Consider the following 15,439-nt stretch of genomic DNA (forward strand, 5'->3'; position numbering starts at 1 on the left):
CGATAGCAGTACCGACTACACCAAGACCGGCAGGTTTGGCCGGTGTTTTGGCTGTGGTCGGGAATACCCTCGCGCTCGGAAAGTCGACCGGACGGGTTTTTTGCATACCACAGGCCGCACACACCGAACCCCGGTGTGTAGAGAAAGGGTTTGACCGAAGACCAGCTGGCCGGCAATCGTGGCGATCGTGAGCTTAGTGTTCGTTCATCCGAGGCAAATGCTGTGCGTGCGTGTGTTGGGGCTCTCGGTCCCGACCGGTTAAATGTGGCGTACATCCAGCGGTTTAGCGATTATTGCTCTCCGGCCGTGCTCGCGAGAGGAGTTCAGTGCAAGCCAAGTGTCGTATCAGTGCGCGAAGGCCATGGAAAACCACGCTTTTCGCGTAGGCAGTGATGACGCCCGGACGCCCGCCAACAGCCCCGAAGTGTCGGTAGGTGTCAGCTGCGATTTACGTTCTGTGCCGTGCCGTGAAGCAGATAACCGAGCCGCGGATGCGAGGAGAGGCTCTATTTACGTTCGTGGTTTTGTTTTGATTGCCACTTTCATAACAAGGACTAGGCACCGGTGACGCTTCGGTGCAAGTGCAAGTGTTCGTGGCGTAATCGACAGCATCTGTTTTGATTCGATGGCCCAATTAGATACGAGGCACAGCAACCTTTTAATGTTTGCCTTTCTATCTCAGCAGATGGAATCCAGTACGACAATCACCGAAACGGACAGCGACACGAAGAATATCACGTCCGCCACACGTGAGAAATGGGGCCGCGATATCGAGTTCATGCTGTCGTGCATCGCGTACTCGGTCGGTTTTGGCAACATCTGGAAGTTCCCGTACACGGCGCTGAAGTACGGCGGCGGAGCCTTTCTGCTGCCGTATCTGATCGTACTGTTTGTGGTCGGGCGACCGATCTACTACCTGGAGATGGTGCTGGGACAGTTCTCTAGCCGTGGCGTTGTGAAGTTGTACGACCTGGCGCCGGCTATGCGAGGTAAAGGATCACCGCCTCGTGCGGTGTTGAGCCCGTGCGTAACTAAGAGCTTCTTTTCGGTCAATCAACAGGCATCGGAGTGGCCCAAACGATCGCAATGTTCGTGGTGATGACCTATTACGCCCCGGTGCTGGCCATAACGTTCCGCTACTTTGTGGCCTCGTTCAGCAGCACCCTGCCGTGGAGTGAGTGTGATCCTTCGTGGGCAAACTGTATCAACTCGTCGTTCACCGGCAAACAGAACTCCTCCAACGTGTCGAGCTTGGTGAAGTCATCGGCGGAGCTGTACTTTAAGTATGTGGCCTGGTCGCGCCAATGCGCCAAACGCCTTGCTAATTAGAGTTCCCCTGCACAGCATGGACATCACGCACAAAGCACCCTCCCTCGACAACGGCCTGGGGATGCCGGATTGGCGGTTGACGCTGTGTCTGCTGTTCGCTTGGATAGTGGTCGCTACGATCCTCGTGCGGGGTGCCAAAAGTACCGGCAAGGCATCGTACTTTCTGGCCATCTTTCCGTACGTCATTATGGTGGTGCTGCTCATCCAGACGCTCCTTTTGGATGGAGCAATGGACGGGATAATGTATTTTTTCAAACCCCAATGGGATCAGCTGTTGAGCGTGAAGGTGAGTCGAAGCGCCTTCGGTTAGGCAATCCGCATAGCTCAACCGTTTTCCGGATTCCAGGTTTGGTACGAAGCGGTTACGCAGTGCTTCTTTTCGCTGTCCGTTTGTTACGGAGGGATCGTCGCCTACTCGTCCTTTAACAACTTCAGCAACAATGTCCACCGGGACGCAGTCATTATTTCCTGGCTGGACACGTTCACCTCGATCATCGCCGGTTGCATCGTGTTCGGGGTGATCGGGAACCTGGCGTACGTGAGCGGTGAGACGGACATTCAGAAACTGGCCAGTAGTGGAGCGGGACTCACGTTCATCACCTACCCGGACGCGATCGCCAAGTTCCAGTTTCTGCCGCAGCTGTTTGCGGTCTTGTTCTTCCTGATGCTGTTCGTCGTCGGAGTCGGCAGCAATCTGGGTGTGACGACGAGCATCATCACGGCCATCCGCGACCAGCGGCCCGACCTGAAACATTGGTGGGTGGTGGCGGCTACCGTAACGGTTGGGTTTTTCCTTGGCCTGCTCTACCTCACGCCGGGTGGCTTCGAGTTTCTCGACGTGGTCGACTACTACGGCGCGAAATATGTGTCGCTAACGTTTGCCGTGCTCGAGCTGGCGACCGTCGCCTGGGTTTACGGTGTCGATCGGATCTGTCGCGATATTCAGTTCATGCTGGGCATGAGCACCTCGCTCTACTGGCGCCTGTGCTGGGGTGTGATTGCCCCGATCGCAACGCTGCTCATTCTGATCTTCAGCTTTACGGAGTTTGAACTGCAGAAGGTCCCGGTGGGCTACAACGGTGAGTGTCCTTGGCTTACTGCCTGCCCAGATAGTGAAGTGCTAATAATACGCTTTTATTGCACAGTGCTCGGTATCTTTATCTACGCGCTTGCCGTTTTACAATTGCCCGGCTGGTACATCTATGCGGTCCGTCGGCGGCGTCGTAAGCAAACGGAATCACTGCGGAAGGCGGCCCGGAACGCCCTGAAGCCGCTGGATGTTTGGGGTCCGGAGGACGACGAACTTCGCAGTCGGTACCAGGCGGAGGAGGAAGAATTCGAACGCAGCAAAACCGCCCCGTTGGGCTTGGCCCAGCGCATCCGGCGACGAGTCTTCAACATGACCTGAGCCAACCCTCCTCGATGATATTAGGCTGTGTAGAGCTTTTATCTAGGTGCGTAGATGAACGTTTAGACCGAAACCGTAAGCTTTTAGACTCCCCAACCGCACTGCACTGTGCTGTGTTCATAACGAATCCAGTTCGAATCTGTTTTTTTTTATTTAGTTAAAGAGTATTTTAGAATAAACATACACCATGAAAAGGATCCATTTGACGAAATAACGGTCAGTGACAATAAAAAGGCAAATGAATCCTTTAAATTGTGCTTGCCTTGGTGGTAGCTAAAACCGAGGTTTTAGCAAACTGGTCTCTCTAAATGTAGCTACTGAAAACAATGTGCCATTTAGTGTCGATATTATGTAGTTCGCCAAGGTTTATGAAAATACATAAATGTGCAACGGTTAAACGGCACTTCGTGCGTCCATAAAAGTGTCTCTAATAATGTGTACTTAGCTAATTACTTAGCTTATTTGAAGAAGACGGCCTTACTGCTGCAATGTTTGTGAAACGACGGATTGCCACGATTCGTAACGTAAGCCGGACAAAACCCTGTCGAATAAAAGGAATCCCCGAAGCTCTGCACAGGACCGATGCGAAAGATGCTATGGTGCGTGGTTATTGCACCGATATATATTATATTTTTCTCTACTAATCACAGAACACGATTCTCACGTTTTCGCCGGAAGTCTCAGTCTGGTGACTTTTTCTTGACATTCTGACTTTTGACGTTTTTGACGTGTGGACCAAGGTTGCCACAGCACTTGGTGGGGACCAAGGTCGCCACAATGCGATGAAAGTTGCGGATTATTCAATGTTGAGGAAATCCGAGTCGAGGGCAAAACACTGATGGGCCAACGTTGAGCTACGCAAAGTTTATTTGATCTGTTTGCTGTGGATCGAAAGTCAACAACCGTTGATGGCCGCTCTGCTTCAGTGTTTCCAGCAACAACCGAGAGAGCGTCCCTTCGTTATGAGGTTATCAGTGGAGATACAACAAACATGTCTGCCCCGTTTGGCAAATGTACAACCCCTTCTTCCTGGCACGGGACACAGACAAAACAGTAGGAACACATAAGAACATTGCCTTGAGGAAGATAAAAACCCCTGGTGGTCGTGAGGGCGCGGTACGTAAACGGTGCCGGTACTTTCCCTCATCGCTGAGGCCGCGCATGGCGTCATACGTGACAGGCGCTCCCGGTCTCATTGATCTACACGTGATGAATTAATTGGGACAGGCCGCCCAAGGCTGGATAATGACGAATGGGTTGGGGTTTTTTCGACGCTCTATCCGAAACGAGAACCCCCTCGCATTAGAACGTGATTTCTGCGGCTTCTTCTTGCACGAGCGATCGATCATCTTCGCCGTGTGTTGCCTGATCGCGCCTTTCGCAAACTGGATTGGTCGAATCCGGTGCTGCCGTTGCTGTGGCAAAAAATACTAAACTTTTACAAGCCGGAACCACCTGCGTCAGTGCGGTGTTTAGGTGACTGCCGTGACGTTTTACAACTTTGGGACAAGATAAGTCGCGACAAGGCCTTGGCTCTTCTTCGGCCTGGCACACCCCAGCCCTATCACGTGGCGGGATGGTGCCACACGCCCCCGGGGCAATTGACTTCGAACGGTAAGATAAACACGGCAAGGTAGGTCCGGAAGTATCGATGACAGTCGGGGAGGTGCTTCACTGCGCGACCCGCGGGTTCTGGGAAAATCTCTTATCACCGACCCGACCCAGCGCGGCCAATCATATCATAAAGATGGCGTAGATTGTTTCGGGAAATGACTGGCCTCCGAACCACACAGTTTATATTGACCCGCAGTCTATCTGTTTGCGAATTCGCGCACACTTATCGCTAACCGTTGCCGATACCAACCGGCTACAACTGGCTGCCTCCGAGGGCTAGATACGTCCTGTGATGGGGCTTTACGAGCCAATGTTTGTCTTAAATTACAACGAGGGCCTTGTCCACCGGCACGTGACACATTACATAGCCCACATTCCCGGTTTGGTCCCGTGGAGTAATTCTCTGCCGCCGGCAAATGGGCCTGTCGCCCGTTGCATAATGATCGTTACGTGTTCTGTCGAAGCTGGATAACACTTCCGTTAGAACCGGATTTCGGTTTTGGTTTGGCCATCACGCTTACGGATGGCCGGCTTAATACCGTAAATATCGCAAGCAGTAGCGCCCAACGACCTCATCTCCGTTTTGTTTATGACCGTCTCGATATCGCATGAAGCTTGTCGGGAAGTCGCGAGGGCAGGTTTTTGGGGATCTTCACGCACGTTGGTGGGGTTTGTTTGGTTGCTGAATGGAATATTTCTGGGGTTTTTCCTGGGCCCTGGGCTCCCTGATAGTTAGAGGCACGTTCGCTTAATCAAGTATTGTGATCTACCTATTCTTGATCAGTTCATCATTGTGTTGGTGATCATATTAGTGCTCGTGTTTCGTACAATAGAAACTACTATTACGGTCGGTTTTAGGTTTTTACTGGCCTCGACGATTAAATAAATAAATTAAAAACAAACGCGATTTCGAATCCTCTGGCAGTGGTAGAACACGCATGTTTTAAAGTGTCCCACCGGTATCGGAACTACTGTACGCTATTTGCCGCTTTGTGAAATCGAAAATTAACTCCCCGGACACTACTTGACTTGCACATTTCCTTGTAAAAGTAAAACGGTCCGGTTATTAAAAGCAAATCAAGCAAAACGCGCTGAGAGCGGCAAAGGTGGACCACCTTCGATTGGTCTCACTGCAAAACTGACAGCTTTACGCAACATTTCGATAAGTGGACACTAAGGAAGAAGCCCGTTCGGAAGGTGTTTCACTCTAGCAAAAAGTGTCACCAATCCTGATGGCACTCACTTTCCACCTTCACCTAAGTCGCCGTTCTAATCGATCATCCTGGCGTCCGTGTGTCGGTTTTCGCCAATACATCTCCGAACCCGTTCCGAAAATTTCATACACAGCACTCTAGAACCCGGCCCCGCCGGTAGATTAGAAGCTACAGGTTCAGGTGTGCGTCGGTGTCGACCACCACCGCACCCGGCGCGGCTCAATTGTTCGTCGAAAGCTATAAACTAATTGGTCCGAGCGCCGGAGCAACTCATAACCCGACGGGCAGCCGAGCAGTTCGGACGGCCGGGCTGGGAACGGAAATTGAAGTTAGTTTTGATACACGCGCGTCGATCGGTCGATCAGCAACCGGGAAGTGGTAGCTGTGGCTTGGTGGTTTGAGTCGGAAAAACTGCAACCCTGTGAAGCGTGACCGAACCGAGTGTCAAGTGCAAACACCGTCGGCGCCACGTCTGTCCTTCGGCGGCCTATTGAGTCCTTCAGAGCCCGCGCTCGCCACGCTTCGGTGATAAATGTGTCGAATTAGATTTGCGATCTATCAGCACCGCAACGGATGCAGCTCGGAGGCCTCGTGCCGAAAACCTACCACAACCGTCCGTGGCTCTGAGAGTGGCTTTACGTGGCGTCCGACAAATTAGCGTCGTCCGTGACCGTGGTCCAGGGGCGAAAATTCGATTCGAGTAGTTAGACGTGTGTCGGGCTCCGGAGATACGTTCCCGTGTGTGTGTGTGCGACTTGGTAAAGTCTCGGTGTTCCCAGCGCGCCAACACGATCAGTCCCTGCGAGACCGGAGCCATGGCCGGAGCAGACAATCCGGCGTTTGTGCCGAACAGTGACGATGGTGCGTCGGTTCCGCAACAAAATGGTGTCGCCGCAGCCGAGAAGCCCGAGAAGCCCGAACGGCAGCAGTGGAACAATGGGGTCGAGTTCCTGATGTCCTGCATCGCCCTGTCGGTCGGGCTGGGCAACGTGTGGAAGTTTCCGTCGACGGCCTTCCGGAACGGAGGCGGTGCGTTCGTGATCCCGTATCTGATCGTGCTGCTGGTCGTCGGCCGGCCGATCTACTACCTGGAGATGGTGATGGGCCAGTTCTCGAGCCGGGGCAGCGTCAAGGTGTACGACGTTTCGCCCATTATGCGAGGTAAGATACCCGCCGGCTGTCGCCGGTGAACCCCGCGGGCAAATAATGCCCCACCGATCATGACGTTATGACGGCGGCCGGCGCGTGTTGCTCCTAATCAGCCTGGTGGCCACGTGCAATTTGTACAGCTTGCACGAGTCGCGCACAGTTTGCGTCTAATTCACAATTCGTGTGTCACAATAGAGCGCCATTAGCGTTTCCCGGGGCTGTGATCAACAATGTTGCGCCGTCAACGGCGTGATCCAACAGAGCCTGGCCCAGCTCTAATCAGAAACGGGTGTGTTGGTGTGCGTAGCCTACTTCCTTTCTCTCGACATTATGGCAAGGCATCCTGCAATCCAAGTGCACTGTGATCTTCCATTCACTTTCACACCAGCCGATTCTAATGTTTGCAAACCCTGATTCTCAAGATGACTGACATTCCTTTCGAGTGTACGTTCCCTCGCTTTTATGGCACAACCGTGACAACTTTCCTTTATCTGCTTCTCGTGACACGGATAATTAGTCCGATTCTCGCCCTCGCCCGAGACAACACCTGTCGTAAAGCGTCGTAAACATTCCTTCGAGCTGCCCCACTTATCTTTCTGTCCATCTGTCGCCCTCTCGGCCACAGGGATCGGTATCGCACAGATGGTGTCAATTTGTGTGGTGATTGTCTATTATGCCGCCACGATCGCCACCGCCATCCGGTTCTTTATCGCGTCGTTCGAAAGCCCACTGCCGTGGTCATCCTGTGACGTCACCTGGACCGGCTACAACTGTGTCAACTCCTCCAACTCGGGCCCGACGGAATCCTTCGACAACTCGCTGCCGGTAAAAACGTCGGCTGAGCTTTTCTACACGTAAGTGGCATGAGGCCGATCTGGCTTGAGTGACTCCTGACACTAAGCGGACACCTTCTTGCAGACATTCCGTCACCGGCGAGGGACTGCTGGCCGAGGGTGAGTTCGGGGCGCCGGACTGGAAGCTCACGCTCTGCCTGCTGTTCATCTGGGTCGCGATGACGTTCATGATGATCAAGGGTATCCGCGGATCGGGCAAGGTGGCGTACTTCCTGGCCCTCTTCCCGTACGTGGTGCTGATCTCGTTCGCCATCTACGCCTTCACGCTGGAGGGTGCCGGCGAGGGCCTGAAGTACTTCATCACGCCCGACTGGGACAAGCTGCTGGACGCCAACGTGTGGAAGGAGGCCGTCTCGCAGTGCTTCTTCTCGCTGTCGATCTGCTTCGGCGGCGTGATCGCGTTCTCCTCGTACAACAACTTCAGCAACAACATCTACCGGGACGCGATGATCATCTCCTGGCTGGACACGTTCACCTCGCTGCTGTCCGGCTCGCTGGTGTTCGCCATCATCGGGCACCTCGGGCACCTCACCAACGAGACCGACTACACGAAAGTGGTGTATCCTGGCAGTGGGCTCACCTTCATCACCTACCCGGACGCGCTGGCCAAGTTCGAGCACGTGCCGAACCTGTTCGCGCTCCTGTTTTTCTTCATGCTCCTGGTGCTCGGGGTCGGCAGCTGCACCGGTCTGATCAACAGCGTGATCACAGCTCTGCACGACAGCACACCGCGGTTACGCACCTGGAAAACCGTGGTCGTGATCAGTGTGCTAGGCTTCGCCCTCGGGCTGCTCTTCGTGACACCGTCCAGTGCGAAGATGCTGGACTACTTCGACTACTACGCCGTACAGTTCGTCACCCTGACGTCGGGTATTTTCGAGCTGATCGCCTTCTGCTGGCTGTACGGGTTCCGGAATGTGGCTCGGGATATACAGTTCATGTTGAAGCGACGTACCGGGATGATGTGGCAAGCGTGCTGGCGTTTTGTGACCCCGCTGATGCTGGTCGTCGTGCTGGTCATCGGTTTGGTGCAGAGTCAGCGACCCCAGGGGATCGGCGATGTGTACCACGGTAAGCGAGAGGATCCCCCAGCGATACTAAAGACCCACTCAATCCACTTTTTTCTTTTCCCTTCCGCGCGGACAGTATTCGGCTGGCTCATCTACGTGGCGGCCCTTGTTCCGATCCCTCTGTGGGGTTGGTTTGCGTTGCGCAAGCGCACCGAATCGACCCTCTGGAAGCGCGTAGTGGCTGCCACGAAACCCTTGTCCGATTGGGGCCCGGAAGACTTGGAGGTGCGCAAACGGTATCTGGAGTTCTGCGACAACTATGAGCCGCTCGAGTCCCGCTGGTCCCGGGTCCGGAAGCTGGTGCGCAGACGTCCCAAAACCTACCGCGTGTCCGTTTGAGTGTTGTCACGGGACGTGGCCACGTGTCAGTATTACGTAAAACACACGAGAGCCCGGGTGATGAAGCGGAAGAAAGTAACGGTTCTGATCCCACCGACGGACCTACGGAGCGCCATTCCATTCATGTCCATTTAGCTTCTAATTGGGCCGCTTTTTTTGGGGTGATGCACCCCTGGGGGCGATAGTGACTAGAATAGACTCGACCCACCTCTCTCGACATACACCTAAGGCCACCGTGCATCATGACGCAGCCAAGCATTGTTCTGGTGGAGATAATTCCCGCGCACGGTCAGACAATAGTTGCCTTCGAACCGAGAGATCGGAACGCTGAGGCGATGGGAGATGAGGCGAGGTCAGGAAGCGGAATGTGCGTACGAGGTGCGGCGAGAATATGGAAGCGTGATATTTTTAGTGACTTTTTAGAGTGCCAGAAGACATATCTAGCGATGTAGTTAGTTTCTAGACTTTTTCTTATGACGAATGTAGTATGTTTTAATGAATTGTACAATAAAGTTTTATGTGAATGACGACTACGATAAACCAGCACGCTGATGATCTATACCGGTGCCTCAGAGAAATGAGAATTAAACCCGCCCAGAGGTTGCTAATTACTATTCGCCCCTACAACCTCTATGAATGATCATGCATCTCAAGGCGAATGCTGAGGCAACTCAAGGCGAATGCTGATGCACCGCAGAATCGTTTGATTAGCTTATCTTACAAAACTAACCTGGTAGTGAGCAATTCAGAATGATAACTCTCAAGTTGTTTCTGTTTCACTAGAAGATGCGAATGTTCCCGATTTCAGTTGGCAAAACGATCCACAACAATGGCTTTAAAAAGACGAAAACAGAACGATTTGCCCTAATGGGAACCATCGAAGTGACTATTCGATAAACACGTTGTCCCTTTTTGCGCTCGGTCTGGTTTCGAACAATAACTAATATCGCACCACGGCGTAATAGTGCGAACAAGTAATTGCATTGGCCAGCGACAATAATTTGCGACAAACAGGCGAACGAAAACATGCGAACGATCTTCTAATCGCTTCACAAATATGCACCTTGTTTATGGAATCATTTTTGGAGCAGTTACTTTGTGTTCAGCGGGCGTCAGGCCAGAAATTTGAATATAATTGAGTGTCTAACAGCGGGCGACCGGCTGACATTGGGCCTGTGCGTCGAATGTTTGAGAAGGTTGTCGCGTGGTTTGAACATATTCATGTTCCGTAATTAGTCTGGTCTGGCTGGAACGTGCTGGTTGGCGAGTGCCTAAAGCCTTAAACGGTCTGAGTCTGAGCGGGAAGGGATTTGTGTTAGAATCGCATCTTTCCGTCAACAAGGCTTAAGACGCTGGGGTAGAGTTTGTAATGTCGGCTCAGATGTAAACCTTTCACGTCATAGGGCAATGTTTGGGTGTAACTGAGGGAGGTGTCTGTTAAATGAATTAATTTATCATCGTTAAATTATCATATTTACCATTTATTCATCGCATTTCGATTAAAATTTTAGATTAAGTTCTCTCTCTTGACCTCGTGTTTCGATAAAAGGCGCAACAGTGAAAATGCATTTCCATGCAACTCTCTCGCGGCGCCATAAATCACAGCGAGCTTTTTGCGGTCGCGCGGAATGGCAGAGCTTTCAAAAGCTTTTCGTTGGTTCACCGCAACCCGAGAGTGAATGTGTGCCAAACAGTGCCTTAGAACATTTCTACTCGAATCAAAATTGAATATTGACAACGTTGCCCTCAATAGTAAGGTTGGGTTGTTGAATGTAGTTTTGTGCAGTTTCGTAACGTAATAATACCTACAGTGTGACAGTTTAAATAAAAAATAAATAAGTTTTTTGTGTGCTTGGCCAAGTGACAGAGGCTGCTGCAGCCTCCGATCCGGCCCGATCCGGGTTACGGCGATGAGGACCGAACCGTGCTCAACAAAACACTTTGCCTTGACGCGGCGCGCTCAAAAACATGCAACACGCCGCGCTCGACTTTCAGTTTCGTTCCAACAGCCGTCGCGATCGGTACGCGATCCAATTTTTGCTCCATTCCGGGCGCAACATCCTCGTCGATCTACGGCAAGGGAAACTGATTGGAGGCTTTGCAGAGATTATCAACACTTAAACGGTGGAGGCCAAACGGCCGAGTTAAGCTAATCGCTCGCGATCGATCGGTTTGTGCGTGGGGCCTTAATCGGTCGGTGATCGGTAGTTAGTCACTTTTGTGGATCCTCCGGTAGTGGATTCTTACGTAAGACGCTCCCGGTGTCCCACTGGACAGGTGTATGCACAGCTGATCTGCCGATGAAGTGTTGCTTCGCAGAAAGAGTTCGATTAGGCTAATGATTTGGCCGGCGCGGTCAACAGTGGGTGAAGTGTTTGTAGATCATCGAGATCTGAGTGTCGTATAAGAGCACTCTAGTGTGCAGGATAATTCAAGTGGTAGTCAGTTCTTTTTTCGGAGGCTGACGAAAGTTCGCGAGTGGCGCCAAATTTGCAAATCGAGAGCAAAAGTGTCGATCATCGTACGCGAGTCCAGGTGAAGGAGTTCCATTTTGGCAGCACACGATTTCGTCAATGCAATAGAAGTAAGTCGTAATTACCAAAAACCTGTTTCGGGACAGTATTTTGAGATGGGCCAGAAGGGCTTAATCGGCCAGTGGCCACTGATTGAGGGGATTTTTCTTTTCAAGGTTTAGTCATCGGATTGAATTTGTCGATTGCATTGAAATCGCTTCGAAGCATGTCTTAAGCAAAGGCTTCCGTTCGATCGAGTTCGATCAAGTGAAATCTAGTTCAATGCTACTGGCCAATGGCTGCGCAACAGCATCATGCAACGGGCATTGAAATATACTAACGCCGCGTGCATCCGGCTGTTGTTATGCGTTGCGAGTCGGCTCTCCGCTTAACTTTAGTAAGGCTTTGCCGAGATTGAGAAGTTAGTTCTGCACTAGTTTTAAATGCCCATTTTGAGCAGGCTGTAAGTCAGGAAACTAACGGATAAGGTCTAATGAATTTCGAAGAAACCATTAAAATTCATTTACCGAATGTCCCGACAATGTAAAGCAGGTAATCTGTCCGAAGTGTCCTTTTCGTGCCATAATGATGTCCCGACACAGGCTCTATCTGACGGACCGGGTGGATGGTCATTAGGTCCTCATCGTCCTAATTGAAATCGTTGCCACTGGCCATTAAGGCATTATTTTTATGAACCGACATGATGTCGATGTGTGATCATCAAGTGTGTGTAAGTGGCCATGTCTCGCATCGTAGAAAAACGCAGGTCTGAGGTTCACCTTGAACCTGTTTCGCGCCGATACCGGGCGGATGAGTGACAGTCGGACCCCTGCAGGAAGTACGACTGCCGGCTACAACCGGCTTCCAAGACCGGCTGAGAACGCAAGACAAAAAACATGATCGCTGCTGCTTAGAACCGTTCTACTTGTTCCCTTCCGTGTGTGCGCCGCCGTTGGACACTTCCGAGTGCCGTGCAAGTGAGCGAACACCCCCAAAGGCATGCACCAGTTTTCCTTGAATGAATTAAATTGACGGGAGTGTGAGACAGAGCGGAGTGTATTAAACGGTGGGCTATCCTCGAAAGGACCGTGTTCGTGTTCAACAATTGAAAGGGGTTGGTTATTAAAGGGTTGGTGCGAAAATAAATATCTAAGCCGTCTATTCGCCAGTCTCCACGGTCTATGTCTTTCACTCACTCGACCCAACAACCGGTGCCGGAAGTACACCTGAAGGAGAGGTTTCTTCGCTGCAACGATCGCCGTTTGTTAGGCGTTGAAGTGATGCGCACACTTTAGGTGCAATTGTCACGTTTCAGATTTTCCAGTGATCAGATGTTGCTAATTGAATGTTTTTCTACGAAAAACTAAGCCTGCCCAGAGGACGTCATCGGCGATCATTTTGTAGAATCTTTCGCTTATGGGTTGGCACGTTCTGTGGACGCGGATGTGAATAATCTTCTGACAAATGTGCCTGATCGCTCGATCGCTTTAGGGTACAAGGCAGCTAGTAACAGAATGCGAAGCAGGGACGATTATGTAATAAATGATTTAGGCGGTTGATAACCATCGGAAAGTTGCCAAACGGGGCTTAGTAACTATTTTACGACAAAGAAACTCGGTTTCTGCACCTATAGAACTATCAATTTCTTTGGTGGTGCGTTATTTAAGCAATGGACTTTCTATTGTTGAATTTCTCATTCCTTTTTTGAAAATTTAACGAATAAATTGCGGGTTGAAAGCATACGCATCATTAACGTCCAAAAATAATTTATCGACGGTGGCATCATTTCCATCATTAACCTACGGTGAAATAACCCTTCACCCTACGTTGCCATTCGCACATTAGAGATCCGCCGCAACGCCGCCGGGGCCAGAAAGGTGAACGACGACGACGACGACGATCGACGAGTGATTCCACGCCCGACCCTCGGTCACGATCGTGATCGTCACTTTCGATTGCCCATTTTCCGATTTTTCGCTTTGCGATTCGCGCATTTTTCGCACAGCACATATGCGGCGGCCGGCACACGAGATTGGTGTCATTGGTCGGCCTCGCGAGTCGGCGCATCCCTTTTTGCCTAATGACGGCGCGGCACCGGCGACAATCCGATTAGATTATGGCTTGCGCGACTCCGCGCGCGCAACGACTGCGGTTTTGTAACTAACGTTTTTTTTTTCTTCATTCACAAAACATTTTCGGCTCGATCGTCTATTGCCTAGTAGACCGCGGTACATTATGCAAACGACGAGATCCTCAGCGCGGTTTTTTGGTCGGAAAAATGATTGTGATCGGTATTAGGCAAGAGGCGTTCGCGTTCGTCACGAGAAGCAAAGGGCGACCAAGAGCGAGAAAGAGAGAGAGAGAGAAGGTGGAATGAAAATTTTGTCCACCTAGCGAGAGACACTAAAAGACTTACAGTACCACCCGTCGGGAGAGCGATCCATTGATTGAATCATTACGAAGAGACGGCGATTTGATGATTTCTTGTGGCTTGTGACCGAATGCTGCGGTTGTGTTTTTGAATGAAGTGGGTGCGGATCAATGGGGGACATTAATGAGAAGATTCTCACCTTCCGATAGTGCCATTGCTGTCGATGATCGGTCCACAATTTACATAACCTGTGAACGGGTACGGGAACGGGTGTAGCGCATCGAACAAAGTGTGCCGATTAATGCTCATACTTGGGTGGTGAAAGCCAACCGTCGCTAGGCAACTACTTATCGATCGATGACGCCGGGCAATTGTGCAATATTTCTGAGCAGAAAGGTAAAGCTCTAAATGGTCTTTAAATCAGGACAATCGGGTATAAAAATCACGTTGCTTAGCAACTTCAAGATGCGTGAGTGATATTAACGTGAGGCTCAAAGGGGCAATTGAGCCATCAGCTCAAGAGCATCGCAAACTGAGGAGTCTTTATCACAAAACAATCGACGTTTGTCGTAGCTCAAGGGTTGGCCATATCCAACGGTAACACACATAACGGGCTAAAAACAAACATTGATTTATGTTTGTAAACAGACAGCAAAACAGAACACTTCAAAGTGATCTTTAACATAATGAACAATTAAGTAAATTTGATTTTCAATCCTCGAATATTGCCCATTATGGATAAGTTATAGCCAGTGAGCCGATGATGAATCAATAGTCAGGCTATTTGTTTGTTTGGTGAAACGAGAGTCCATACTGGTGACGTAGCGCGCCAATTGTTCAATTATATGCGCAAGACTGACTTGCTTCTTCGGAATTACTCATAAGTTTGGCTTCTTTTGGGCGACCGTGCTGTACGGTTGGGGTTTTCCAGAACGAAAACCCCCTCTTTGAGATACCGTTCATGCAGCATACCAATGGCAAAAGAATTCAGGAATGTCAATAGTTCGACAGATCTTTTCATCATCTTCCTCATCTTGCAGCTTATAAATGAGGCACAAAGAGCGCCTCTCTTTGACGGAATTGTTTTCGAGGTCTAAGCGTCTTCGTCGCCAGTGTGTTGACTTCCTGGGATCCGTGCGTCAAGTAAATAAAAAACAAAACGCCCATCACTGGCCCGGAAAGATAACCAAAGTGACTATCGTAAAGTAATTACAACTCGGCCAGTTGGCGACATGCAATCGTTCCCTCTGGCGTCAAGTGAAGACCAACATAAAGTCACCCAAAGGCTAAACAAAACACAACAACGCGCCCGGTTATCGCGGTTCCCCCGTGCCGCTTCGCCGTAGTTTATAGTCGTCAATTTTGCGGGGTAATAAAGCGGCAAAAAGAATCTGTTAGAACACGACGGCAATTTAGTGGCCGAAGCGCAACCCCGGTGTGCGCTCGCGGTTGTCAACGTGACTTGGCGGGGTTGCTGTGCAAATCACACTGTGCCCCGATCCCGCTGAGCCACCGAGTTCAGGCGCAGCTCACGACCTTCACCAAGCATGTGGGCATTTGTGGGCTATTATTCCCCCC

General features: G+C 50.9%; 2 protein-coding genes across 2 annotated transcripts; both read left to right on the forward strand.

Moving 5' to 3' along the window:
* Positions 1-361: 361 nt before the first annotated feature.
* LOC128277924 (sodium-dependent nutrient amino acid transporter 1-like) lies at positions 362-2,852 on the forward strand. The gene is made up of 6 exons (XM_053016529.1): positions 362-430; positions 683-989; positions 1,061-1,283; positions 1,345-1,615; positions 1,676-2,408; positions 2,475-2,852. Exons 1-6 carry the CDS (start codon positions 362-364, stop codon positions 2,735-2,737), a joined length of 1,866 nt encoding a protein of 621 aa, XP_052872489.1. The 3' UTR covers positions 2,738-2,852.
* Positions 2,853-6,252: 3,400 nt separating this feature from the next.
* On the forward strand, positions 6,253-9,400 carry LOC128267513 (sodium-dependent nutrient amino acid transporter 1-like). The gene is made up of 4 exons (XM_053004363.1): positions 6,253-6,726; positions 7,340-7,568; positions 7,633-8,639; positions 8,715-9,400. The coding sequence occupies exons 1-4, from the start codon at positions 6,381-6,383 to the stop codon at positions 8,975-8,977; spliced, it is 1,845 nt and encodes a 614-aa protein (XP_052860323.1). The 5' UTR covers positions 6,253-6,380; the 3' UTR covers positions 8,978-9,400.
* Positions 9,401-15,439: the final 6,039 nt, after the last annotated feature.

This window comes from Anopheles cruzii, chromosome 2 (assembly GCF_943734635.1).
Source record: "Anopheles cruzii chromosome 2, idAnoCruzAS_RS32_06, whole genome shotgun sequence".
Lineage (NCBI taxonomy): Eukaryota > Metazoa > Arthropoda > Insecta > Diptera > Culicidae > Anopheles > Anopheles cruzii.